At 51.6% G+C, this 27,818-nt stretch overlaps 1 protein-coding gene across 1 annotated transcript; it reads right to left on the bottom strand.

The window, feature by feature from the left end:
* Nucleotides 1–27,102, bottom strand: KLRG2 (killer cell lectin like receptor G2). Its single transcript, XM_038765501.1, has 9 exons — nt 26,961–27,102; nt 26,673–26,823; nt 13,895–14,069; nt 13,219–13,816; nt 10,671–10,781; nt 10,270–10,415; nt 1,114–1,220; nt 467–623; nt 1–218 (listed from the first exon to the last, which is right to left on the bottom strand). The coding sequence occupies exons 1-8, from the start codon at nt 27,100–27,102 to the stop codon at nt 497–499; spliced, it is 1,557 nt and encodes a 518-aa protein (XP_038621429.1). The 3' UTR covers nt 1–218; nt 467–496.
* Nucleotides 27,103–27,818: the final 716 nt, after the last annotated feature.

Genomic DNA, 27,818 nt, shown 5'->3' with positions numbered 1-27,818 from the left:
GGTGCAATGCACTGTAGTACGCACTTGGAAAAGTACACCAGAAGCACAGAGGCACATTCCCTGCCCACAAGGAAGACATAGAGATACTTACAAGTAGTGGCATGGGACTGAATAATGGAGTGTCTCACTGATGACGCTTATGTACACTGGGGGTAGAAGCAAGGCTAAAGTCAACAGTCCACAAGTGCTGATGCTGGCTGCTCGGCTGCTCAGGGAACCTGGAGGAGGGGGTGTCTCAGTCTCAGGGGTTGAGGTCAGATGGGTTTCTGGGGAACGGCTGCTGCTGTCATACTACAGCCTTCCTTTCTTCCCTCCTTCAAGCCTCAGAACAGCCCTGGAGCTGGAGGTTCACCCCTGCCAGGTCCCCAGCCCGGAACCCTGGCCTCTCCCCCGCAACCCCCCCACCCCACCGAGCCTGGATCTCAGCCCGGACCCCGGCCCATACCGCAGCCTGGACATGACTCACTCGGACTTTAGCCCGGGCCCTGAGTCAGGGTCACTGAGAAGTCCTGACACAGATCCAGCGTGTGGGGGATGCGCAGTCCAGCGCCACAATCTTCCCATCCTCCAGGCCGCCACAGCCTAGCCCTTGAGGCTCATCATCTCCACCCATCTCTGGGAGGCTAGGAGGGAGGGAGACAATGATGAGGGAGGGGGGCAGAGAGGAAAGGAGAGAGACAAGGAAGGATGGAGGAAGACAGACTGATAGGGAGGACCTCTCCCCCCTATCCCACACCTACGCCTGAGCTGGCCCGCTCCTTCTTTCCCCATCTCTGTTGGGGGCAGGTCTGAGGATGGCCACCACCTGGGGGATGCTACTGTGGGCAGGGCAGAGGACAGACAGGGGGATGGCTGGACAGGGGGAGGCTGACTGGGGCTCTGGGGAGGTGATGGTGCCCATGGAAATTAAAGGTCACAAGTGAAAACCCACCTTTCCCAAGCACTTAGTTCACTGTTCGTGCTGTCTTCTAATATGAAGAGTATCTATATCATTATATGTACCTCACTCTTCACACGACAGACTCTTGGCACAGAACTCTGCACACAGCAAATGCCCAGCTCGCTCCCCCATGGACTATGTTGAAGCAGAGCAGGAACCATCAGTTTACTCACAGGTCAGGAGGAAGCGGAGAACCATCCTCCCATCGCCACCCGGTCGGGCTGCGTCGGAGCCCCAACCAGTAGGGCCCCCCAAAGGCTTGGAACTGCCCGAGGAAGTCCTGAGAGAGGAAATGCATACTCTGCAGCATCCCGGGGCTGGGGAATTGGCTTCTCTGTCCCATGCAGGAGAGGGGAATGGTGAAAGGAGGGGGCAGAGAAGCAAGACCTGGGCCCCCCTGTTCCTAGCTCTTCCTCCCCAGTGACATAGGGAGAGTATGGAGGCCCAGGGAACAGGCAGGCCAAGGAGGGGAAGTTGGCCACACAGCTTCCCCTACAAACCCAGAGCACCCCCAGGTCAAAGAGGGGAAGCTGGCAGCACAGCATCCCCTGCTGCTTCCAAAGGGTCCCCAGCCCGGGATCAGGCTGTGTGACACGCTTTTAGACTGTGAGCCCACTGTTGGGTAGGGACTGTCTCTATACGTTGCCAACTTGTACTTCCCAAGCGCTTAGTACAGTGCTCTGCACACAGTAAGTGCTCAATAAATACGATTGATTGATTGATTGATCAGGCAAGCCATGGAGGGAAAACTGGCCTTACAGAGCCCCCCTGCTTATCACCAGGGTACCCCCGAGGCCCTTTTGCGGAAGCCAACTCAAGGTAGCTGGGAATTTTCAATCTTCTTTGCTGGCTCCTCCTCCTCCTCCCACCCCCTAACTGTGGGGGTCCCTCAAGATTCAGTTCTGGGTTCCCTCCTATTCTTCATGTACACCCACTCCCTTGGGTAGATTATACCCCAAACTACATCTCCAGACCTCATCTATCTCCCTTCACTCCAGTCTCGCTTTCCCTCCTGCCTTTGAGACATCTCTATTTGGATGTCCTCCTGTTACCTCAAACTTAGCATGTCCAAAACGGAACTCCTTAATCTTCCCACCTAAACCCTGTCCTCCCCCTGACTTTACCATCACTGTAATAATAATAATAATAATAATAATAATAATAATAATGGCATTTATTAAGTGCTTACTATGTGCCAAGCACTGTTCTAAGCGCTGGGGAGGTTACAAGGTTATCAGATTGCCCCATGGGGGGCTCACAGTCTTAATCCCCATTTTACAGATGAGGTAACTGAGGCATAGAGAAGTTAAGTGACTTACTCAAAGTCACACAGCTGACAATTGGTGGAGCCAGGATTTGAACCCCTGACCTCTGACTCCAAAGCCCATGCTCTTTCCACTGAGCCATGCTACTGTAGACTGTACCACCATCCTTCCTGTCTCATGAGCCCATAACCTTGGCATTATCCTTGACTCCTCTCTCTCATTCAACCCACATATTCAATCCATCACTAAATCCTGTCAGTCCTACCTTCACAATATAGTTAAAGTCTGCCTTTTCCTCTCTACGACAATTAATACAATCACTCATCCTACCCTGTTCGGATTACTTTAGCAGTCACCTTGCTAACCTCCCAGCCACCTGTCTCTCCCCACTACAGTCCATACTTTCATTCATTCAATCATATTTATTGAGCGCTTACTGTGTGCACAGCACTGTACTAAGCGCTTGGGAAGTACAAGTTGGCAACATATGAAGACGGTCCCTACCCAACAGCGGGCTCACAGTCTAGAAAGGGGAGACGACAGACAACAAAACAAAACATATTAACAAAATAAAAGAAATAGAATAAATACGTACAAGTAAAATAGAGTAATAAATATGTACAAATATATATACAGGTGCTGTGGGGAGGGGAAGGAGGTAAGGCAGGGGATGGGGAGGGGGAGGAGGGGGAGAGGAAGGAGGGGGCTCAGTTTGGGAAGGCCTCCTGCAGGAGGTGAGCTCTCAGTAGGGCTTTGAAGGGAGGAAGAGAGCTAGCATGGCGGATGTGTGGAGGGAGGGCATTCCGGGCCAGGGGGAGGACGTGAGCCAGGGGTCGACGGCGGGACAGGCGAGAACGAAGCACAGTGAGGAGGTTAGCGGCAGAGGAGTGGAGTGTGTGGGCTGGGCTGTAGAAGGAAAGAAGGGAGGTGAGGTAGGAAGGGGTGAGGTGATGGAGAGCCTTGAAGCTTAGAGTGAGGAGTTTTTGCCTGATGCGTAGGTTTTCTTCACTCTATTGTCCAGATCATTTTACTACAAAATCATTCAGGACGTCACCCTGCTCCTCAAAAACCTCCAACAGTTGCCAACCACCTCCACATCAAACAAAAACTCATCATTGGTTTTAAAACATTCCATCACCTTGCCCCGTCGCTTCCCCTTGCTGCTCTCCTTCTACAACCTAGCCTGCACATTTCGCTCTTCTAGTGCTAACCTTCTCACTGTACCTCAGTTTTGCCACTGATCCCTAGCCCACATCCTGTCTCTGGACTGGAGTGCCCTTCCTCCTCAAATCTGACATTTACTCTCCCCTCCCACCCCACACTCACAGCCTTATTGAAAGCACATATCCTCCAAGAGGCCTTCCCAGGCTAAGGCCCCCCCTTTCCTCTTCTCCCACTCCCTTCTGCGTCAATCAGACTTGCTCCCTTTGCTCTTATCCCATCCCAGCCCCACAGCACTTATATACATATCTGTAATTTACTCATTTGTATTAATGTCTGTCTCCCCCACTCTAGACAGTAAGCTCTCTGTGGGCAGGGAATGTGTCTGTTTATTGTTGTATTGTACTCTCCCAAGTGCTTAGTACAGTGCTCTGCTCATAGTAAGTGCTCAAAAATATGATTGAATAAAAGAATGAATGAAATCCTTGACCCTGCCCTCCCCCACCTGCTGCTCTCCCCTCCAGCAGGGTCAGGATGGGGCTGGGACTACAGGCTCGAGACTGCACATGGATCTGAACCCTTTAAGCATTTGGTGCTGACCCCACCCTCAGCCCCAGAGAACTCATGTCCACAACCGTAATTTGTTTCATTTGTCTCCCCCTCTAGGCTGTAAATTTGTCATGGGCAGGGAATATATCAACATGGCTTAGCGGAAAGAGCACAGGCCTAGGAGTCAGAGGTCGTGGGTTCTAAACCCAGCTCTGCCACTTGTCAGCTGTGTGACTTTGGGCAAGTCACTTAGCTTCCCTGTGTCTCAGTTACTTCTTCTGTAAAATGGGGATTAAAACTGGTTAATGGTAAACTCCCATGTGGGACAACCTGCTGACCTCATATCTACCCCAGTGCTTTGAACAGTGCTGGGCACATGTTAAACGCTTAACAAATACCATAATTATTATTAACTCGGCTGTATTGTTCTCTCCCATGCACTTATTATGGTGCTCTACAAACAAAAAAAAGCTATTGATCGATTGACTGAGCCCATTCCCTCCACCCCCAACCAGACACACCACACATCCTGCTACTCATTCAATTAATCAATTGTATTTATTGAGCACTTACTGTGTGCAAGATCCTGTACTAAAATGGGGATGAAGACTGTGAGCCCCTCGTGGGACAACCTGATCACTTTGTAAATTCCCCAGCGCTTAGAACAGTGCTTTGCACATAGTAAGAGCTTAATAAATGTCATTATCATTATTATTATTATTATTATTACTAAACACTTGAGGACAACACAACACAATAACAGACACATTCCCTGCCCACAACATGCTTACAGTCTAGAGGGGGAAACAAACGTTAAAATGAATAAATTACAGATATGTTGTAAGTGCTGTGGGGCTTAGGGTAGTTGTGAATATGTGTATATATCTATAATTCTATTTATCTATTTTGATGGTATTGATGCCTGTCTACTTGTTTTGTTTTGTTGTCTGTCTCCCACTTCTAGACTGTGACCCATTGTTGGGTAGGGATTGTCTCCTTCTGTTGCCGAACTGTACTTTCCAAGTATTTAGTACAGTGCTCTGCACACAGTAAGCGCTCAATATATACGATTGAATGAATGAATGAATAAAGGGAGTGAGTCAGGGTAACACAGAAAGGAGGGTTTTCCATCTATACTCACTCCCTTGGAGAACTCATTCATTCCCACGGCATCAACTATCATCTCTACGCAGCCCAGTGGAAAGAGAACAGGCTTTGGAGTCAGTGGTCATGAGTTCAAATCCTGACTCCGCCGATTGTCAGCTGTGTGATTTTGGGCAAGTCACTTAACTTCTCTGGGCCTCAGTTACCTCATCTGTAAAATGGCGCTTAAGACTGTGAGCCTCACGTGGGACAACCCGATCACCTTGTAACCTCCGCAGCGCTTAAAACAGTGCTTTGCACATAGTAAGCGCTTAATAAATGCCATTATTATTATTATTATGACACCCAAATCTACATCTCCACTCCAGTTCTCTCTCTCTCCCTCCAGGCTCGTATCTCCTCCCACCTTCAGGACATCTCCATCTGGATGTCTATCCGCCATCTAAAACTCAACATGTCCAAGACTGAGCTCCTTATCTTCCCTCCCAAACCCTGCCCTCTCCCTGACTTTCCTTTCACTGTAGACAGCACTACCATCCTTCCTGTCTCACAAGCCCGCAACCTTGGTGTCATCCTTGACTCCGCTCTCTCATTCACCCCACACATCCAATCCGTCACCAAAACCTGCCCATCTCACCTCCACAACATTGCCAAGATCCACCCTTTCCTCTCCATCCTAACCACTACCTTGATGGTTCAATCTGTCATCGTATCCCGACTGGATTACTGCATCAGCCTCCTTTCTGATCTCCCATCCTCCTTTCTCTTCCCGGTTCGGTCTATACTTCACTCTGCTGCCCGAATTATCTTTGTACAGAAATGCAGGTCTGTCAACCTACGAATCAAGCAAAAACTCCTGTCGGCTTTAAGGCTGTCCATCACCTCGGCACCTCCTACCTCACCTCCCTTCTCTCCTTCTATAGCCCAGCCCGCACTCTGCTCCTCTGATGCTAACCTCCTCAATGTGCCTCGTTCTCGCCTGTCCTGCCGTCAACCCCTGGCCCTATGTCCTACCTCTGGCTTGGAATGTCCTCCCTCCACACATCTGCCAAACTAGCTCTCTTCCTCCCTTCAAAGCCCTTTTGAGAGCTCACCTCCTCCAGGACACCTTCCCAGACTGAGCCCTTTTCCTCTCCTCCTCATCACCCCCCTCCATCCCTCTGCCCTACCCTTCCCCTGTCCACTGCACATGTATATATTTGTACATATTTATTACTCTATTTTATTAATGATGTGCATATAGCTATAATTCTATTTATTCTGATGGTATTGACACCTGTCTACTTGTTTTGTTGTCTGTCTCCCCTTTCTAGACTGTGAGCCCGTTGTTGGGTAGGGACCGTCTCTACATGTTGCCGATTTGTACTTCCCAAGTGCTTAGTACAGTGCTCTGCACACAGTAAGTGCTCAATAAATAAGACTGAATGAATGAATGAAAGAATGAACTGGAAATGAAGGGCTGTCAGGGAAGGCCTCTTGAAAGAGATGTGCCTTCAATAGGGCTTTGAAAGTGGGGAAGAGTCATTGTTCATCAGATACAGGCCCAGGAGTCAGAAGGACCTGAGTTCTATGTTCTAATCCCAGCTTTGCCACGTATCTGCTATGTAACCTTGGCAAATCACTTCACTTTACTGTGGCTCAGTTACCTCATCAGGTAAAACCTCCTGTGGAACACGGACTGTGTCCAACCTGATTAGCTTGTATCCACTCCAGAGTTTAATAAGTGCCCGGCACACAGAGAACGTTCAATACCGTTAAAAAAAAAAAGATGTGCTTGGGAGTGAAAGGACCTGGATATTAATCCCCACCATCACTTGTACGCTTGTGACCTTGGGCAAGTTACTTAATTTATCTGGGTCTCAGTTTGCTCATCTGTAAAATAGCAATAATAATAATAATAATAAGTATGGTATTTATTAAGCACTTACTATGTGCCAAGCACTGTTCTAAGCACTGGGGTAGATACAAGGTAATCAGGGTGTCCCACATGAGGCTCACAGTCATAATCCCCATTTTACCTATAAGGGAACTGAGGCAGAGAAGTTAAGTGACTTGCCCCAAGTCATACAGCTGATCAGTGGCAGAGCCAGGATTAGAACCCACAACCTCTGACTCCCAAGCCCATGCTCTTTCCACTAAGCTACGCTGCTTTTCATGTAAAATGGGGTTTTCCCTTCTAATAATAATAATGGTATTTGTTAAGCGCTTACTGTGTGCCAAGCACTGTTCTAAGCACTGGGGTAGATACAAGGTAAGCAGGTTGTCCCACGTAGGGCTCACAGCCTTAACCCCCATTTTACAGATGAGGTAACTGAGGCAAAGAGAAGCTAAGTAACTCGCCCAAAGTCACACAGCTGACAAGTAGTGAAGCTGGGATTAGAACCCACGACCTCTGACTCCCAAGCCCGTGCTCTTTCCACTAAACCACAGTACTTCTCACCCACGCTGCTAGACTGGGAGCTCCACCCAGGACAGGGACTGTATCCAATGTGATTATTATTTTGTACCCACTAAAGTGTTTGGCACAGAGTAAGTGCTTAAATACTACAATTATTATTATTAACTGGGGATGCCTCTCCCCCAACCACCCCACCCTCACTCCTCCCTTCCCCCTGCCCAGCCATCTTCTTCAAGAGGCAGCTGGGTCTGATCTCTCTATGCTTCTCAACATGAGGTAGATTGTGTGTCCTGTCCCTGCCTCTCAGGTGTGAAGGCAGCCTGGATTCAGGAAGGAAAGGGCTCAAGAGACCGGACACTGAGGCAGTCGGCAGCTCTGTCTGGGTCCTGAGTTTCTTGGGAAAAGAAGCTGTTGGCCCGGTGACCCACCTCTCCTTCAGTCCCCAGGCCTCCCTTGCCAATTCTACCTTCTGGACCAACTGCAGGCACAGCCTACTTGCCAGCCGTCGACTTGCCTGGTCCCCAGCCACCAGCCCCACCCATGCCAGACAGTCATTCCCTTTCTCTCCAGTGGTCCTGGGCCTGGCCGCCACTGGGCACCCCTGCTCAGGTCTGCCTGGGAGTTCTGCTGCCCATTCCGTCTCATCTATCTGCCCACCACACCCTGCATGTCACCTGGTGGCCTGAACTCTCCAGGTAATGGAGAGAGGATCATGGGCAGCAGCAGCAGCCAGGTAGCTAGCCTAAAATTGTCCCTTGGGTTTGTGCTGCACGTGTGTGTGCTAGATGTGAGGGGGATGAGACTGAATGTGGGGAGAAAGGCCCCCCCACCCAACCAGTCACCTGACCTCCTTGCCCCTGCATCTGAACTAGTTCGTCTATCTGTTTGTCAATCCGAGCACCCGATGTGGCTTTCTGAGCCTCCCGCTTCCCCTGGGGCTGAGAACTGGGCACCGGCACTGCCAGCTGTGGTCCCAGGCGCTTTTCTTCTCTCTCCGCTCAAACCCACAGCCTCCATTCATGACCTCATTCTGTGGCTCTGGGAAGCTCCCACTCCCATAGCAGCAAGAACAGGAGATTGGGTCGGGGCTGTCACAGTGGGATGGGATTGTAGGGTGAAGGGGGCCAGGGCCGGGTGAGGGGGTCTAGCTGGGGCGTATATAAAAGTGGATGCTAGGTTTGGACGCTGGTCCCCAGCTGGCAGCAGTGAAGCACCTCTCCCCCATACCCCAACTCCCCTGGTAGGCAAGGGAGGCAGTCTTGGGGGGCTGTTCATCCCAGCCTCGGGGCCCAGCGGTGCAGAGGTGCATGTGGGCTCACCACTGGGAGGACTGGTCACCCCAGCTCCGGGGCAAGTAGAGGATATACACTCACTCCCTTGGTGACCTCATTCACTCCCACAGCTTCAACTATCATCTCTACGCTGATAACACCCAAATCTACATCTCTGCCCCTGCTCTCTCTCCCTCCCTCCAGGCTCGCATCTCCTCCTGCCTTCAGGACATCTCCATCTGGATGTCTGCCCGCCACCTAAAACTCAACATGTCCAAGACCGAACTGCTTGTCTTCCCTCCCAAACCCTGCCCTCTCCCTGACTTTCCCATCTCTGTTGACGGCACTACCATCCTTCCCATCTCACAAGCCCACAACCTTGGTGTCATCCTCGACTCCGCTCTCTCGTTCACCCCTCATATCCTATCCGTCACCAAAACCTGCCGGTCTCACCTCCGCAACATTGCCAAGATCCGCCCTTTCCTCTCCATCCAAACCGCTACCCTGCTCATTCAAGCTCTCATCCTATCCCGCCTGGATTACTGCATCTGCCTCCTCTCCGATCTCCCATCCTCCTGTCTCTCCCCACTTCAATCCATACTTCACACAGCTGCCCGGATTGTCTCTGTCCAGAAACGCTCTGGGCATGTTACTCCCCTCCTCAGAAATCTCCAGTGGCTACCAATCAACCTACGCATCAGGCTAAAACTCCTCACCCTGGGCTTCAAGGCTCTCCATCACCTCGCCCCCTCCTACCTCACCTCCCTTCTCTCCTTCTCCAGCCCAGCCCGCACCCTCCGCTCCTCTGCCGCTAATCTCCTCACTGTGCCTCGTTCTCGCCTGTACCGCTGTCGACCCCTGGCCCACGTCATCCCCTTGGCCTGGAATGCCCTCCCTCCACACATCCGCCAAGCTAGCTCTCTTCCTCCCTTCAAAGCCCTACTGAGAGCTCAACTTCTCCAGGAGGCCTTCCCAGACTAAGCCCCATCCTTCCTCTCCCCCTCCTCCCCATCCCCCCCGCCTTACCGCCTTCCCCTCCCCACAGCACCTGTATATATATTTGTACATATTTACTACTGCATTTATTTATTTTATTTGTACATATTTATTCTATTTATTTTATTTTGTTAATATGTTTTGTTTTGTTCTCTGTCTCCCCCTTCTAGACTGTGAGCCCACTGTTGGGTAGGGACCGTCAACTTGCCAACTTGTACTTCCCAAGCGCTTAGTACAGTGCTCTGCACACAGTAAGCGCTCAATAAATACAATTGAATGAATGAATGACTGGATGAGGACCCAGCAGAGGAGCCAAAATCCCTCTCTACACCCCTTGAAGTCTAGGGGGCAGCTTGGGGGGACTGGTCGCCCCAGACCTGGGGACGAGGGAAAGCAAAGGGCTGGGTGGGGAATCAGCGGTGGAACCTACATCCTCTGCACCCTGGCAGTCTGGGAAGGGCAGCCTGGGCATTCTGGTTGCCCCAACTCTGACGCTCAGAAAGAGCGCAGAGGGCCGGGCGAGGACCTAGAAGTGAAGGGAGCAGGTGTAGACAGGGAAAGCCCCACCCCTTGCCACCCGCTCACCTTAGGCCGGGTGAGCACTGCCAGGGCTGCACCATGGGCAGAGCAAAATTCGTGGCTGGCTGCCCAATCCTGGGCATCGCTGGAGTAGAAGTAGCACCGGTCCTCTGCCCACAGCCAGCCGGCCGAGCATGGCCTGCAGCCCTTCCCTGCAGGGCACAGAGATGTAAGCCCGTCAGCTCGGTTCAGGGGCCACCCAGAGGAAACTCCAAGGGTGGGGGGGTTGGAAGGGCGCGGAGAGTCGGGGAAAGGAGAAGGAGAGGGATGGGGGAAGGGAGGAGAGGGATGAGGGAAGGGAGTAGGAGAGGGATGGGGGAAGGGAGTAGGAGAGGGATGGGGGAAGGGAGTAGGCGTGGGATGGGGGAAGGGACGAGAAGGAAGAGAGGGAGGGAGGAGGCATCTACCTGATTGGGGGGCTCGGGAAGCCAGGGCAGTGATGGTGATCACAGCCACAGCAAAAAGCAGGGCCATGAGGGCCAGAGCCCAGCGGAGGGACTTCATGTACATGGGCAGCCCTAATGGGAGAGGCCAGAGTGAGGTGGCGGAGAGTGGGGCCTTCAGGGGAGGGGTAGGGCAGGGTGAGCCCCCCTCCAGAGCCCCAGCCCATCTCAACCTGCCCCACGATGGCTGAACCCAACAGTTTGGGTAATCACATCACTGGAAGCGAGGTCCCCAGATCCCACCCCCATCCCACCCCACAACCCCAAGACGCCTGGAAACTTTGTTCTTCAAACCCCAGGCCCCTCCCCGCAGGAGTCCCAGATTCATTCATTCATTCAATTGTATTTATTGAGCGCTTACTGCGCTCATGGCATTGAGAAAATGAACAGCCACAAGCACCCAACAGATACCATAATTATTATTATTATAACTCCCAGCCAATCTGACCTTCGCTAACCAGACCCCGATCCTAATGCCATTCAGGTGCAAAGAAGGAAGAGGGGTAAACTGAGGCCCCCACAGGCCTCAGCAGACACCCCCCTGGGTGGCTTCCTGTGGATGGGAGGCCCCATGGAGAGAACCAAACTCAGAGAATCTTAGACTGACCTTGAGAGATCATGTAGTACCTGCCAGCCTCCAGAAGGGCTAGGGCCAGGTGATGATAATAATAATAATAATATAATAATAGCTGACAAATGGCAGAGCAGGAATTTGAACCCATGACCTCTGAGTCCGAAGCCCGGGCTCTTTAATAATGATGGCACTTATTAAGCACTTGCTATGTGCAAAGCACTGTTCTAAGCACTGGGGAAGTTACAAGGTGATCAGGTTCTCCCACGGGGGGCTCACAGTCTTCATCCCCATTTTACAGATGAGGGAACTGAGGCCCAGAGAAGTTAAGTGACTTGCCCAAAGTCACACAGCTGACAAGCGGCGGAGTGGGGATTTGAATCCATGACCTCTGACTCCAAAGCCCGGGCTCTTTCCACTGAGTCACGCTGCTTCTCTTTCCACTATGCCCTGTTGCTTCCACCAGCTCTGAAGTTCCGGGTGCAGGAAGTTTCACATCAGTAGTGCCTATGGGGGAAGGGAAGGCCTCGCCCATTGGAATCAGCATAGTTTAGTGGAAAGAGCACGGAACTGGGAGGACTTGAGTTCACATCCTGACTCCTCTACTTGTCTGCTATATGACTTTGGGCAAGTCACACCATTTCTCTGTGCTTCCTCATCTGTAAAATGGGTAATCAATACCTCTGCTCCTTCCGAGACTCGCAAGGCATGGAATAAAGGAGCGTCTCTCTATGTTGCTGATTGGTACTTACCAAGTGCTTAGTACAGCGCTCTGCACCCAGTAGGTGTTCAATAAGTACGAATGAATGAATGATTGAATGTTTTTCTTGCCCCCCTCCCCATCTGTTTATTCCAGCCCACCCTTCCCGTCTGTTTCTTCTTCCCCCACCTCCTCTGTTTCTTCCTGTCCCCCCTCCCTCTCTCTTGCTTCCTGCCCCCATCCCCTCTCTGTCGCTTCTTTCCCCACCTCCCCATCTCTGTTTCTTCCTGCCCCCCTACCTTTCTCTCTTTTTTCCTGCCCTCCACCCCCTCTCTTTCTTCTTTGCCCCATCCCATCTTTTTCTTAGTGCTCCCCTCCCACCTCTTTGTGCCCCCATCCCCTCTATCTCTTCCCACCGCCCCCCCCTTCTGGCCCCCATCCCCTCTATCTCTTCCCACCGCCCCCCCCCCCTTCTGGCCCCCATCCCCTCTCTGTTTATTCCTGACCCCACCCCCTATCAGTTTCTTCGTGCCCCTTCCCCCCCCCCCCCTTTTTTCCTGCTCTCCATCCCGTCTATCTTTCTTCCGGCCCCCCGGCCCCCTATCTCTCTTCTAGACCGTGAGCCCGTTGTTGGGTAGGGACCGTCTCTATACGTTGCCAACTTGCACTTCCCAAGCGCTTGGTAAATAAATAAAATAAATAAATAATGTCATTTATTAAGCGCTTACTATGTGCAGAGCACTGTTCTAAGCGCTGGGGAGGTTACAAGATTATCGGGTTGTCCCTCATGGGGCTCACAGTCTCAATCCCCATTTTACAGATGAGGTAACTGAGACACAGAGAAGTTAAGTGACTTGCCCAAAGTCGCCCAGCTGATAACTGGTGGAGCCGGGATTTGAACCCACGATCTCTGACTCTTTTAGACTGTGAGCCCACTGTTGGGTAGGGACCGCCTCTATATGTTGCCAACTTGTACTTCCCAAGCGCTTAGTGCAGTGCTCTGCACACGGTCAGCACTCAATAAATACGATTGATGATGACTGCTGACTCCAAAGCCCGGGCTCTTTCTTACTGAGCCACGCTGCTTCCCTATGCTCTGCACAAAGAAAGGGCTCGGTAAATACGATTGAATGAATGAGTGCCTAAGACTTTAACAGAGACCACGGGGGCCCTTACTATCCTCATCCCCGTCCCCCCGCACGGGCCGTGCCCCTGTGGCCTTGCCCCGCTCCCGGCCTCACCTATGAGCGCAATGGCTTTGCTCAGTTTCTCCTCGTGGGCCCAGGCGGGGGGTAGCGCCTTGGCCCCGTCCTTGTCCTCCGGGCCCAGCTCCCGGCACCGGCAGCCCCCCGGGCCCTCCCGGGCGGCCCCCCGCCCCTCGAGCCCGGCCAGGGGGTGCGGGCCGCGGCCCCACGTGCTGCCCGGGGAAGGCGTGGGCGTCGACGCGCCCCGGGAGGAGAAGGTGGGCGAGTCCGGCCCCGGGACCGGGACCGGCACGGAGAAGAAGCGGGTGGTGGGGGTGGGGGACGGGGACGGGGAAGGGGCCGGGGACGGGGGCCCGGCCGCCGGCCTGACCCGCACGTCCACCCGCAGCTCCAGGGGGCCCCGGGCCCCGGGCCCCGGCTCGGACAGCTCCCTCACCAGCCCGGGGGACAGGGGCAGGATCAGCTCCCCGCCCGGGGCGGGGGCGGGCCCCTCCCGCCGGGACAGCTCGGACGCCGGGGCCGGGGCCGGGGCCGGGTCCGGGCTGGGGGAGCCGCGCCCGCGGAACGAGCCGTAGCCCAGGCTGGGCGGGGGCACCCGGAGGAAAGGGGGCCGCGGAGGGCCGGGCGCCGGGAGCTGGACGGGGGGCTGCGGGGGCCCCTCCGCCGGCCCCTCCGCCGCCGCTCCCTCCTCCTCCTCCGCCGGCCCCCGGACCGCCTCCTCCGGACGCTCCATCGGGGTCCGGGGCTGGGCCGCCTCCTGCTGGGTCCGCCGGCCGGCCGGCCGCCCGTCCGCCCCGGTCCGGCCCGGCCCGGCCCGGCCCGGCCCGGCGCGCCCCGATTGCGCCCCGATTGGACGGCCCCCTCGGCCCGGCCCCCCTTCCCCCCTTCTGATTGGCCGCGGAGAGGGCCCACGCGCGCAGATGGGGTTTCGGTCCCGCCGCGGGCCCGCCGCGCGGGGGCGGGGAGGGGGGAGAGGGAGGAGCGGCGCCCCTCCTCCAGGAGGCCTTCCCGCACGAAGCCCCGCTCTTCCTCAGCTCCCCCTCCCTTCCGCCTCTCCGCGACTTGCTCCCTTTGCTCTCCCCCGCAGCCTTTAAGTATATATCTAGAATTCTATTTACTTAGATTGATGCCTGTTAGTATGAAGCAGGGTGGCTTAATCAATCAATCAATCGTATTTATTGAGCGCTTACTGTGTGCAGAGCACTGTACTAAGCGCTTGGGAAGTACAAGTTGGCAACATAGAGAGACGGTCCCTACCCAACAGTGGGCTCACAGGCCTCCTCCAGGAGGCCTTCCCACCCTAAGCCCCGCTCTTCCTCGGCTCCCCCTCCCTTCCGCCTCACCGCGACTTGCTCCCTTTGCTCTCCCCCGCAGCCTTTAAGTATATATGTATATATCTATAATTCTATTCATTTAGATTGATGTCTGTTAGTATGAAGCAGGGTGGCTTAATCAATCAATCAATCGTATTTATTGAGCGCTTACTGTGTGCAGAGCACTGTACTGAGCGCTTGGGAAGTACAAGTTGGCAACATAGAGAGACAGTCCCTACCCAACAGTGGGCTCACAGGCGTCCTCCAATCAATCAATCAATCGTATTTATTGAGCGCTTACTATGTGCAGAGCACTGTACTAAGCGCTTGGGAAGTACAAGTTGGCAACATAGAGAGACGGTCCCTACCCAACAGGGGGCTCACAGGCCTCCTCCAGGAGGCCTTCCCACACTAAGCCCCAATTTTCCTCAGCTCCCCCTCCCTTCCGCCTCACCGCGACTTGCTCCCTTTGCTCTCCCCCGCAGCCTTTAAGTATATATCTATAATTCTATTTATTTAGATTGATGCCTGTTAGTATGAAGCAGGGTGGCTTAATCAATCAATCAATCAATCAATTGTATTTATTGAGCACTTACTGTGTGCAGAGCAGCGTGGCTCAGTAGGAAGGAGCCCGGGCTTTGGAGTCAGAGGCCATGGGTTCAAATCCCGGCTCCGACAATTGTCAGCCGTGTGCCTTTGGGCAAATCACTTCACCTCTCTGGGCCTCAGTTACCTCATCTGTAAAATGGGGATTGAGACTGTGAGCCCCATGAGGGACAACCTGATCACCTTGTAACCTCCCCAGCGCTTAGAACAGTGCTTTGCACATAGTAAGTGCTTAATAATGCCATTATTATTATTATTATTATTATTATTACTACTAAGCGCTTGGGAAGTACAAGTTGGCAACATATAGAGACAGTCCCTACCCAACAGTGGGCTCAGTCTAAAAGGGGGAGACAGAGAATAAAACCAAACATACTATAATTCTACCTATTTAGATTGATGCCTGTTAGTATGAAGCAGGGTGGCTTAGTGGAAAGAGCACGGGTTTGGGAGTCAGACGACGTGGGTTCTCATCCCGGCTCTGCCACTTATTCATTCATTCATCCAATCGTATTTATTGAGCGCTTACTGTGTGCAGAACACTGTACTAATCAATCAATCAATTGTATTTATTGAGTGCTTACTGGGTGCAGAGCACTGTACTAAGCGCTTGGGAAGTACAAGTTGGCAACATATAGAGACAGTCCCTACCCAACAGTGGGCTCACAGTCTAAAAGGGGGAGACAGAGAACAAAACCAAACATACTAACAAAATAAAATAAGTAGAATAGATATGTACAAGTAAAATAAATAAATAGAGTAATAAATATGTACAAATATATATACATATATACAGGTGCTGTGGGGAAGGGAAGGAGATAAGATGGGGGGATGGAGAGGGGAACGAGGGGGAGAGGAAGGAAGGGGCTCAGTCTGGGAAGGCCTCCTGGAGGAGGTGAGCTCTCAGTAGGGCCTTGAAGGGAGGAAGAGAGCTAGCTTGACGGATGGGCAGAGGGAGGGCATTCCAGGCCCGGGGGATGACGTGGGCCAGGGGTCGATGGCGGGACAGGCAAGAACGAGGCACAGGGAGGAGATTAGCGGCAGAGGAGCGGAGGGTGCGGGTTTAGTGGAAAGAGCACGGGTTTGGGAGTCAGACGACATGGGTTCTCATCCCGGCTCTGCCACTTATTCATTCATTCAATCATATTTATTGAGCGCTTACTGTGTGCAGAGCACTGTACTAAGTGCTTGGAAAGAACAATTCGGCACAATATAGAGAAAATCCCTATCCAACAACAGGGTCACATTCATTCATTCAATCGTATTTATTGAGCGCTTACTGTGTGCAGAGCACTGTACTAAGCCCTTGGGAAGTACAAGTTGGCAACATATAGAGACAGTCCCTACCCAACAGCGGGTTCACAGTCTAGAAGGGGGAGACAGACGACAAAACAAAGCATATTAACAAAATAAAATAAATAGAATAAATGTGTACAGGTAAAATAAATAAATAAATAAATAGAATAATAAATATGTACAAACACATATACATATATACAGGTGCTGTGGGGAGGGGAAGGAGGTAAGGCGGGGGATGGGGAGGGGTAGCGGGGGAAGACGAAGGAGGGGGCTCAGTCTGAGAAGGCCTCCTGGAGGAGGTGAGCTCTCAGTAGGGCTTTGAAGGGACGATGAGAGCTAGCTTGGCAGATGTGTGGAGGGAGGGTATTCCAGGCCACGGGGAGGACGTGGGCAGGGGGTCGACGGTGGGACAAGCGAGAGCGAGGCACATTGAGGAGGTTAGCGGCAGACAGTGAGAAGCAGCGTGGGTCAGTGGAAAGAGCCCGGCCTTGGGAGTCAGGGGTCATGGATTCTAATTCTGGCTCCTTCACATGTCTGCTGTGTGACATTGGGCAAGTCACTTAACTTCTCTGAGCCTCAGTTACCTCATCTGTAAAATGGGGATTAAGACTGTGAGCCCCACATGGGACAACCTGATCACCTTGTATTTCCCCCCCCCCCCGCCCCCCCGGCGCTTAGAACAGTGCTTTGCACAAAGTAAGTGCTTAACAAATGCCATTATTATTATTATAGAAGGGGGAGACTGATAGCTAACTGATAGCTAAACATAACAAGTAGACAGGTGTCAATACCATCAAAATAAATACAATTCTAGACATATACATATCTTTAATAAAATAGAGTAATAAATATGTGCAAATATACACAAATGCTGTGGGGAGGGGAAGGGGGTAGGGCAGAGGGAGGAGGAGCAGAGGATAAGGGGGGGGCTTAGTCTGGGAAGGCCTCCTGGAGGAGGTGAGCTCTCAGTAGGGCTTTGAAGGGAGGAAGAGAGCTAGTTTGGCAGATCTGTGGAGGGAGGGCATTCCAGGCCAGAGGTAGGACCTGGGCCAGGGATTGATGGCAGGGCAGGTGAGAACAAGGCACAGTGAGGTTAGTGGCAGAGGATTGGAGTGTGTGGGCTGGGCTGTAGAAGGAGAGAAGGAAGGTGAGTTTGGAGGGGGGAACGTGTTGGAGAGCTTTGAAGCCAATAGTGAGGAGTTTTTGCTTCATGCGAAGGTTGATTGAAAACCACTGGAGATTTTTGAGGAGGGGAGTGATGTGCTTGTCTGCTGTGTGACCTTGGGTAAGCCGCTTAACTTCTTGGGCCTCAGTGACCTCATCTGTAAAATGGGGTTTAAGACTGTGAGCCCCACATGGGACAACCTGATTATCTAGTATCTACCCCAATGCATAGAACAGTGTGTGGCACATAGTAAGCACTTAACAAATACCATAATTATTATTATTATTATTATTGTTACATGTCTGTCTCACCTCATCTAGACTTTGAGCCCATTGTGGGTAGGGATTGTCTCTCTTTATTACTGTATTCCACTTTCCAAGGGCTTAGTACAAGTGCTCTGCACACAGAAAGCACTCAATAAATACGATTGAATGAATGAATGAGTGAGTGATGGGATCCCAAAGAGGGACACGCAATCCCCGGACCCTGCCAGCCCCCTCCTCAGGAGAGGACAAGCTGTGCTGGGTGGAGGTGGGGGTGAGGGCGGGGGAGGGAGGAGTGGAGGAAGAAGGAGGAAGGAGGGAGGGCAGGGCCTGCAGACAATGGGCCCCGGAAACACCATGACCTTTTGCAGAAAGCAGAGCACGACCTAGAGGCCTTCCCCAACTAGGCCCTCATTTCCTCTGCTCTCACTTCAGTCTGCGTCCCACTTCCTTCTGCATCGCCCTTGCACTTGGACTCACCACCCCCTCAGCCCCATGACACTTCGGTCTATATCCATAATTTATTTATATTAATGCCTGTTTCCCCCTGTGGACTCTTAGCTCTTTGTGGGCAAGGAATGTGTCTACGAACACTGTAGTATTGTACTCTCCCAAGAGTTTAGTACAATGCTTTGCGCACAGTAAGCACTTGATAAATACAGCTGATGATTGATGAGAGTAAGTAAGCACACACCCTGGCTCAGGTCTTCGATGAAACCAGGTGGCAGGCTAAAGGAACTGGAATATGCCATGCCTCTCCTTTCTAGTGCTCATCCTATCCTATCTTAGTTTCTGTTAACAGCCTCCTTGCCCTCTCCTACCTCACCGACTACAACAAGCGCTTTGTACAGTGCTCTGCACACAGTAAGCACTCAATAAATACTATTGAATAAACACAGCCTGCACACTAAATCTTGTTGGTTTGACCTCCATAACATTGCTAAAATCCACCCTGTCCTCTCCATCCAAACTGCTACCATGTTAATCCAATGATTTATCCTATCCCACCTTGGTTCCTGCACCAACCTTCTTGTTGAACTCCCTGCCTCTGTCTCAACCTACTCTAATCCATACTTCAACCCTGCTGCCTGGATCATTCTTCTATAAAAATGATCAGACCATGTTTCCCTACTCCTCAAGAACCTCCAGTGGTTGCCCATTCACGTCAGCATCAAACAGAAACTCCTTACCATCCATTTTAAAGCATTCAATCACCCTGTCCCCTCCTACCTCACCTCGCTACTCTCCTACTACAACTCAGCTCACAAACTTCGCTCCTCTAATGTTAACCTCCTCACTGTGTCTCGATCTTATCTAACTCGCTGCCTACCTCTCCCCCTCATCCTGCCTCTGGCCTGGAATACCCTCCCTCTTCATATCTGACAAACAATTGCTCTCCCCACCTTCTAAGCCTTACTGAAGGCACATCTCTTCCAAGAGGCCTTCTCCCTGGCTAAGCCCTCCTTTTCTTTTCTCCCACTCCCTTCTGTGTAACCCTGACTTGCTACCTTTATTCACCCTCCTTCCCCAGCCTCACAGCACTTATGTCCATATCTGTAATGTATATTAATGTCTGTCTCTCCCTCTAGACTGTGAGCTCGCTTTGGGCAGGAAATGTGTCTGTTGTTTTACTGTACTCTCGTGAGTGCTTAGTACAGTGCTTCGCACTCAGTAAGTGCTCAATAAATACAATTGAATTAATTAATTATGTACAAATCTGTAAATTAATTCTATATATCCATATCTGACTCCCTCTCTAGACTGTAAGCTCATTGCTGTCAGTGACTGTGTCTGTAATATTATACTTTCCCAAGCACTTAGGGCCGTACTCTGCACACAGTAAGCGCTCAATAAATGTAATTAATGATAATAATAATAATAATAATGGTATTTGTTAAGCGCTTACTATGTGCCACTCACAGTTCTAAGCACTGGGGGAGATACAAGTAAGCAGGTTATCCCACGTGGGGCTCACAGTCTTAATCCCCATTTTACAGATGAGACAATAGAGGCATAGAGAATTGACTTGCCCAAAGTCACCCAGCAGACAAGTGGTAGAGCCGGGATTAGAACCCACAACCTCTGACTCCCAAGCCCGGGCTCTTTTCATTACACCACGCTGCTGACTGGCTTAGTATATTTTTCTGCACATAGTAAGTGCTAAATAAATGCAATTGATTGATTGATACTTTGGAATGTCTGGTTGGGCGGTTCAGGACCCGCCCGTACAGGCCGAGTGTGTGGAGGCTGGCAGGGCAGTCCCCAGGGCGGGGAGTTGGGCCAGGTAGCTCTGTCACCTAATGGTTTTGGGAGCGCTCCTCAATGACGCCATTTGGGGTAAGCATACATTTAGGGATTAGGGCGAAGATGTGGGCAGCACCGCCTTAGCCCTGGGTACCGACTTCCTCCCTCCACCCTCCAAGACCCAGGGCCTTCAGACTCCCTTCCCAGGCCCCTCCCGCTCCCCAAGCCCTGGGCCCAGGGCCAGTCCAGGTCCGGGCCCAGGGCCAGTCCAGGTCCAGGCCCAGGGCCAGACTGAGGCCACAGCTAATGCTGGGGGGTGGTAAGGCCACTGTCTGGGTAGGGTCGGGCTGGGCTGAGCTGGGCCTGGCTGGGTGCTGTCCCAGAGTTGCATGACAGACAGCCATTAAGGAATGTTTAGTCACACAAGAGCCAGAAAGTTCCAGGTGAATAAAGTCCTGTGACTGCAGCTGCCAGGCCTGGGGGTGGGGAGGGGCGGAGAGGGCTTGGACTGCATGCAGGGCCTGCCCATGCTCGCCCGCCTGCCCCCTGACAAGAATCACCTTACCTTCAGCTCCCCTCCCTGCACATGGTTGGCCCCTGGGGACAGCCTCCATTTGCCTTTCTCCATCAATCAATGGAACTTAGCACTTAGTACAGTGCTCTGCACAAAGTAAATGCTCAATAAATACGATTGACTGACTGAATGAATGAATGAACTTCTTGAGTATTTACTGTGTGCAGAGCACTGTAGTAATCATCCTTCCTACAGGCTAGGCAGCAGAGAAGCAGCATGGCCAATTGGCGAGACCACAGGTCTAGGAGTCAGAGGCCATGGATTCTAATTCCAGCTCCACCACTTGTCTGTTGTGTGACCTTGGGCAAATCATGTAACTTCTCTGTTCCTCAGCTGCCTCATCTGTAAAATGGGGAATAAAATTGTGAGCCCCATGTGGAAAGGGACCGTGTGGGACTGTGTACTATCTGATTATCTTGTATCTACTCCAGCACTTAACAAATACCATTATTATTAGTAGTAGTAAAAGGAGAGGTCAGACTGTCCGAGGAAGACGAGGGCTGGAGCGCTTGACTGCTTCCCTGTCAGTCATTACTTTTTATGGAGCACTACTCTGTGCATAGCACTGTACTAAGTGATTGGGAAAGTACTAAAGAGTTTGTAGACACAACCCCTGGCCTCAAGTAGCTTACTGTCTTGCCAGAGAGACAGGCTGGAAAATTAACTACAGGTAGGAGAAGGAACTGAGAATAAGGTTCTGTACATAAGTGCTATGGGGATGAGCATCAAAGTGCTTAGGGTACCTAAGTGAGACTGAAGAAGTGAGAGGTTAGAAAAGGAAGGCTTCTAGGAGTAGGTGTGATTTTAATAGGGCTTTGAAAATGAGGAGAGTGGTAGTCTGTTGGATATAAAGCAGGGAGGGTGTCCTAGACAGAAGGGAGGATGTGGGCAAGGGGACAACAACAAGGGAGAAGAGATTAAGGCACAGTGAGTAGGTTGGCATTAGAACAGTCAAGTGGTAGGCTGGGTTGTAGTGGGGGAAGAATGAGAATAAGTGGGAGAGAAAGAGCTGATAGAGCGCTTTAAAATCAGTGAGTGCGGAGTTTCTGTTTGCAGAGATAGATGGGCAACATTGGAGGCTCTTGGGAAGTAGCGTGGCCTAGTGCAAAGAACAGAAGACCAGGGTTCTAATCCTGGCTCCGCCACTTACCTGCTGAGTGATCTTAGGCACTTAACTTCTGTGTCCCTTAGTTACCTCATCTCTAATGTAGGGAGTAAGACTGTGAGCTAAATTTGGGACCTGGACTGTCTCCAACGTGCTTACCTTGTATTTCCCCTAGCATTTAGTACAGAGCCTGGCCCATAGAAAGCACTTAACAAATACCATTAAAAAAAGTAGTTAGACATGTTCCCTGTCTACAACAAGCTTACAGTCTAGAAGGGGAGACATACATTAATATAAATAGATTATGGATATGTACACGAGTGCCATGGGACTGAGGGACGGATGAATAAAGGGTGCAAATCCAAGTGCAGGGATGATGCAGAAAGGAGTGGGAGAGGAGGAAATGAGGGTCTAGTCAGGGAAGGCTTCCTGGAGGAGATGTACCTTCAATAAGGCTCCAGGCAGCAGAGTGAAGTATGGCCTTGAGTGGGGAGAAACAGGAGGCAGGGAGGTCAGCAAGGAGGCTGATGCAGTAATCAAGGCGCGATAGGATAAGTGCTAGGATTAGCGTGGTAGCAGTTTGGATGGAGAGGAAAGGGTGGATTTCAGGGATGTTGTGAAAGTTGAACTGACAGGATGTGGTGATAGACTGAATATGTGGGTTGAATGAGAGAGATGCGATGAGCCCCAAGATTACGGGTTTGTGAGACAGAAATGATAGCGTTGCTGTCTACAGTGACAAGAAAGTCTTGGGGAGGACAGGGCTTGGGTGGGAACATGAGGAGCTCCATTTTGAACATGTCAAATTTGAAGTATCAGCTGGACATCCACCAAGTAGAGATATCCTCAAGGCAAGAGGAAATGTGAGACTGCAGGAAAGGAGAGAGATCAGGGCTGGAGAGGTAGATTTGAGAATAATTAGCATAGAGATGGTAGTTGAAGCCAAGGGATCAAATGAGTTCTCCAAGGGCGTGGGTGTGGATGGAACCAGAACTGAATTTGAGGGACTCCCACAGTTAGAGGGTGGGAAGCAGAGGAGAAGCACTCGAAAGAGACTGAGAAGGAGAGGCCAGAGAAGTAGGAGGAGAATCATGAGAGGACAGTGCCAATGAAGCAGAGGTTGGAATATGTTTCCAGGAGAAGGTGGTGGTTGACAGTGTCAAAGGTAGCTGAGAGGCTGAGGGAGATTAGGATGGAGTAGAGGTCACTGGATTTGGCAAGAAGGCAATCTGTGACCTTTGAGGGGGCAATTTCTGTGGAGTGAAGGGGCAAAATACAGATAAATAATAATAATAATAATAATAATGGCATTTATTAAGCGCTTACTATGTGCAAAGCACTGTTCTAAGCGCTGGGGAGGTTACAAGGTGATCAGGTTGTCCCACGGGGGCTCACAGTCTTAATCCCCACTTTACAGATGAGGTAACTGAGGCACAGAGAAGTTAAGTGACTTGCCCAAAGTCACACAGCTGACAATTGGCAGGGCCGGGGTTTGAACCCATGACCTCTGACTCCAAAGCCCGTGCTCTTTCAACTGAGCTGCTTCTCTGGATTGGAGGTCAAGGTCAAGGAGAGAACTAGAGGAGAGAAACTGGATTGGAGGTCAAGGTCAAGGAGAGAACTAGAGGAGAGAAACTGGAGATCTTGAGAAGTGATTTGGGCTAGTAGGTAGAGCATGGGCTGGGGGACCAGAAGGACTTGGGTTCTAATCCCAGCTCTACCACTTTCCTGCTGTGTGACCTTGGGAAAGTCACCTCAATTCTCTGTGCCAGTTACCTCATCTGTAAAAGGGAGGGGGCAAGTACTTTGATAAGGGATATAGTCAGAGATTCAGTGGAGGTGGTGGAATTTGAGAGAAGGTAAGAGATCTCTTCTTGAGATACTGTTGGGAAAGATGGGAGAATTGAAGAAGGGGCAGGAGAAGGGATAATAATAATAATAGTAATGGTATTTGTTAAGCACTTACTATGTGTCAGGCACTGTTCTAAGCACTGGTGTAGATGCAAGATAATTGGGTTGGACATAGCCCCTGTCCCACAGAGGGCTCACTGTCTTAATTCCCAATTTATAGATGAGGGAACTAAGGCACAAAGCAGTTAAGTAATATGCCCAAGTTCACACAGCTGACAAGTGGTGGAGCTGAGATTAGAATTCGAGTCCTTTTGACTCTCAGGCCATGTTCTATCCACTAGGCACCCTGAGGGATGCACTGGAGAGGAGCAGGGGAGACTTTTGGGAGATCATGCCCGATGGTTTCAATTTTCCCAATAAAGTATGTGGCCAGGTCAATAGGGGCAAAAGATGGGGGACCCAGGAAGGGGATTTTCACGAGATCAGTCAATCTTATTCATTGAGTGCTTACTGTGCACAGAGCACTGTACTAAGTGCTTGGGAAAATAAAAGATGACAAGTTGGTAGACATGTTCCCTGCCCAAAAAGAGCTTACAGTCTAGAGGAGAGAAAGGCAGTGGCCCAGCCATTTGGTCCCTTGCCTAGTCTATGTAACCCCAACAGTGCTGCCATTGCCCCCAGGGGCAGGTTCCCCCCTACCAAACGTAGACCCCTCCTACCCAGGGGCTTCCCGTCAATGTGTCCTTCCTGCTTCTCCCTAGGTTATCACCATTTCTCAGGGATCGTGGGGTCAGTACCCTAATCAATCAATGGGAGAGGCAGTGTGGGCTAGTGGAGAGAGTGAAGGACTGGGAGGCAGGAGATCTGGATCGGCCACTTCAATCAATCAATCGTATTTATTGAGCGCTTACTGTGTGCAGAGCACTGTACTAAGCGCTTGGGAGGTACAAGCTGTCAACATATAGAGACAGTCCCTACCCAACAGTGGGCTCACAGTCTAGAAGGGGGAGACAGAGAACAAAACCAAATATACTAACAAAATAAAATATATAGAATAGATAGGTACAAGGAAAATAAATAAATAGAGTAATAAATATGTACAAACATATATACATATATACAGGTGCTGTGGGGAAGGGAAGGAGGTAAGGTGCGGGGGATGGAGAGTGGGACGAGGGGGAGAGGAAGGAAGGGGCTCAGTCTGGGAAGGCCTCCTGGAGGAGGTGAGCTCTCAGTAGGGCCTTGAAGGGAGGAAGAGAGCTAGCTTGGCGGATGGGCAGAGGGAGGGCATTCCAGGCCCGGGGGAATGCCACTTGAGTGCTCTGTGACCTTTGGCAAGTCACTTCATATCCTTCTGCTTCAGTTTCCTCATCTTTAAATGAGGATTAAATACCTGTTGTCCCTCCCCATTAAACTGTGAACCCCATGTGAGATAGGGAATGTGACCGGTCTGATTATCTTGTTTCTGTGCTAGCACTTAGCATAATGCGTGGCATCCAGTAAGCGCTTAACCAATACCACAATTCTAATTTTATCAGTGTAACAGGAAGCACCCTAGGGAACTAGTCCCATAGGCCCCTGCTGCCTTCCACACTGTGGACTACCCCCTTCTCCTCAACACACTATCCAACCTTGGCTTCACAGACTCCGTCCCCTCCTGGTTCTCCTTTTATCTCTCCGGTCGTTCATTCGCAGTCTCTTTTGCAGGCTCCTCCTTCCCCTCCCATCCCCTTACGGTGGGGGTTCCCCAAGGTTCAGTTCTTGGTCCCCTTCTGTTCTCAATCTACACTCACTCCCTTGGTGACCTCATTCACTCCCACGGCTTCAACTATCATCTCTACACTGATGACACCCAGATCTACATCTCTGCCCCTGCTCTCTCCCCCTCCCTCCAGGCTCGCATCTCCTCCTGCCTTCAGGACATCTCCATCTGGATGTCTGCCTGCCACCTAAAACGCAACATGTCCAAGACTGAACTCCTTGTCTTCCCTCCCAAACCCTGCCCTCTCTCTGACTTTCCATCACTGTTGACGGCACTACCATCCTTCCCGTCTCTCAAGCCCGCAACCTTGCTGTCATCCTCGACTCTGCTCTCTCGTTCACTCTTCACATCCAAACCGTCACCAAAACCTGCTGGTCTCAGCTCAGCAACATTGCCAAGATCCGCCCTTTCCTCTCCATCCAAACCGCTAACCTGCTCGTTCAAGCTCTCATCATATCCCATCTGGACTACTGTATCAGCTTCCTCTCCGATCTCCCAACCTCTTGTCTCTCCCCACTTCAATCCATACTTCACACAGCTGCCCGAATTGTCTTTGTCCAGAAAAGCTCTGGGCATGTTACTCCCCTCCTCAAAAATCTCCAGTGGCTACCAATCAACCTACGCATCAGGCAGAAACTCCTCACCTTTGGCTTCAAGGCTCTCCATCACTTCGCCCCCTCCTACCTCACCTCCCTTCTCTCCTTCTACAGCCCAGCCCGCACCCTCCGCTCCTCTTCTGCTAATCTCCTCACCATGCCTCGTTCTCGCCTGTCCCACCATCTACCCCCAGCCCACGTCATCCCCCTGGCCTGGAATGCCATCCCTCCCCACATCCGCCAAGCTAGCTCTTTTCCTCCCTTCAAGGCCCTACTGAGAGCTCACCTCCTCCAGGAGGCCTTCCCAGACTGAGCCCTCTACTTCATCTCCCCCTCCTCCCCCTCTCCATCTCCCCCGCCTTACCTCCTTCCCTTCCCCACAGCACCTGTATATATCTATATATGTTTGTACATATTTATTACTCTATTTATTTTACTTGTACATATCTATTCTATTTATTTTATTTTGTTAATATGTTTGGTTTTGTTCTCTGTCTCCCCCTTCTAGACTGTAAGCCCACTGTTGGGTAGGGACCGTCTCTATATGTTGCCAACTTGTACTTCCCAAGTGCTTAGTACAGTGCTCTGCACACAGTAAGCGCTCAATAAATACGATTGATTGATTGATTGATTGCTTGTGGCTCCTCCGGGTTCTGCCAGCTCCTGCCTATGAATGCCAGAGACTCCAAGCAGCTCCAAGCAGCTCCGTCACTGGGCCTGGCCGAGCCTGGGGTGGCCCTGAGCCACCGGGTGCTGCTCATTGGCCAGACAGATGGGCCCATCAGCGGAGTCCAGGGGAGATTTCTGAGACAGGTCTGTCTTCGCTCGCCTAGGGGGCACTGGCCCCCACTGCACGGGATCCGCTGGGGTTGGGGGCTCAATTCACCCAGAGTGGACCTGGTCCTGAGAAAATCTGGCCTCAGGCACACTCGCCCAGGACTCAGGCACCCCCTCCTGTCCCCCAGGAGTGGCTAGCCTGTCCACGTGGACTGGGCAGGACCTGGGGCCTCGATGCAGGGAACACCGCCCCAGCAACCACGGACACACAGACAGGGCCCATTCCGGGGCTCGGGCTGGGCTTGGGTCCGCCTCAGGAGAGGCTCCTGATATTTCAGCACCCCTCGCAGGATCACCCTGGCCATGGGGAGAGGCCCACTCCTATAGCTGCCCCAGGTAGAGCCTGGATCAGGAGAGTCGGCTGGGATGACCCCTCCCACCCAGTGGACTTTGCACTTTGCATCAGGTCTTGAGTCCCCTGCTGCCTGGGGCATCATATCTCTCACCTCCCAAAACAGGCAACTGGTATGCCCATGGGAAGGGGAAGGCCAGGCCAACCTGTGGTGGGATCAAGCCTGGGGGGGTCGGGTTGAGACTGCTCTTGGGGCCAGCACTGGGGGTGCAGTTCCTGCCTGCGTGTCCCATTTAGAGCTCACAACCCAAGAGGGAGAGGAGGCACTTTATTTCCACTTTACAGTTAAGGAAACAGATGCTCAGAGAGGTTATGGGGTTTGCCCAAGGTCACACAGCAGTCTGGTAGCAGAGCTGGGATTAGGATGTAGTCTCTTGACTCCAGGTCCCGTGTCTACTAAGCCACACTTTCTCAAGTATTTTGCTCTTTTTTGTCACCTATACTGTGGCTCTTGTGTTTTTCAATATGATTTTGCTGTCCCCCCTTTTTATACTTCTTCAACATTCCTGGCAGGGAATTAGGTGGTGGGGGAACGAGGAGGGGCTGCTGGGAGGAATCATTGGTCCCATTTTCCAGACAGGAAAATTGAGGCCCCGAGATTAGATGTGGCTTAGCCATAGCTGCAGTGAGAAGCAGTGTGGATCCAGATCTCTCCCTCAGAGCACAGGC

The sequence above is a fragment of the Tachyglossus aculeatus genome, chromosome 2, assembly GCF_015852505.1.
Source record: "Tachyglossus aculeatus isolate mTacAcu1 chromosome 2, mTacAcu1.pri, whole genome shotgun sequence".
NCBI classification, from domain to species: Eukaryota; Metazoa; Chordata; class Mammalia; order Monotremata; family Tachyglossidae; genus Tachyglossus; species Tachyglossus aculeatus.
Note: the sequence above shows the minus strand (reverse complement) of the source record. Positions and strands in the feature narration are given on the sequence as shown.

What these genes read in the sequence shown, in the direction of transcription:
- KLRG2 (XM_038765501.1), bottom strand. Translation starts at nt 27,102, where the DNA reads ATGGCCAGGGTGATCCTGCGAGGGGTGCTGAAATATCAGGAGCCTCTC. An exon ending in TTCCCGAGCCCCCCAATCAG is followed by an intron (nt 10,416 to 10,670) that starts GTAGATGCCTCC and finishes TGTGCCCTGCAG; the next exon opens with GGAAGGGCTGCAGGCCATGC. An exon ending in CAGTGCTCACCCGGCCTAAG is followed by an intron (nt 1,221 to 10,269) that starts GTGAGCGGGTGG and finishes TTCCTCTCTCAG; the next exon opens with GACTTCCTCGGGCAGTTCCA.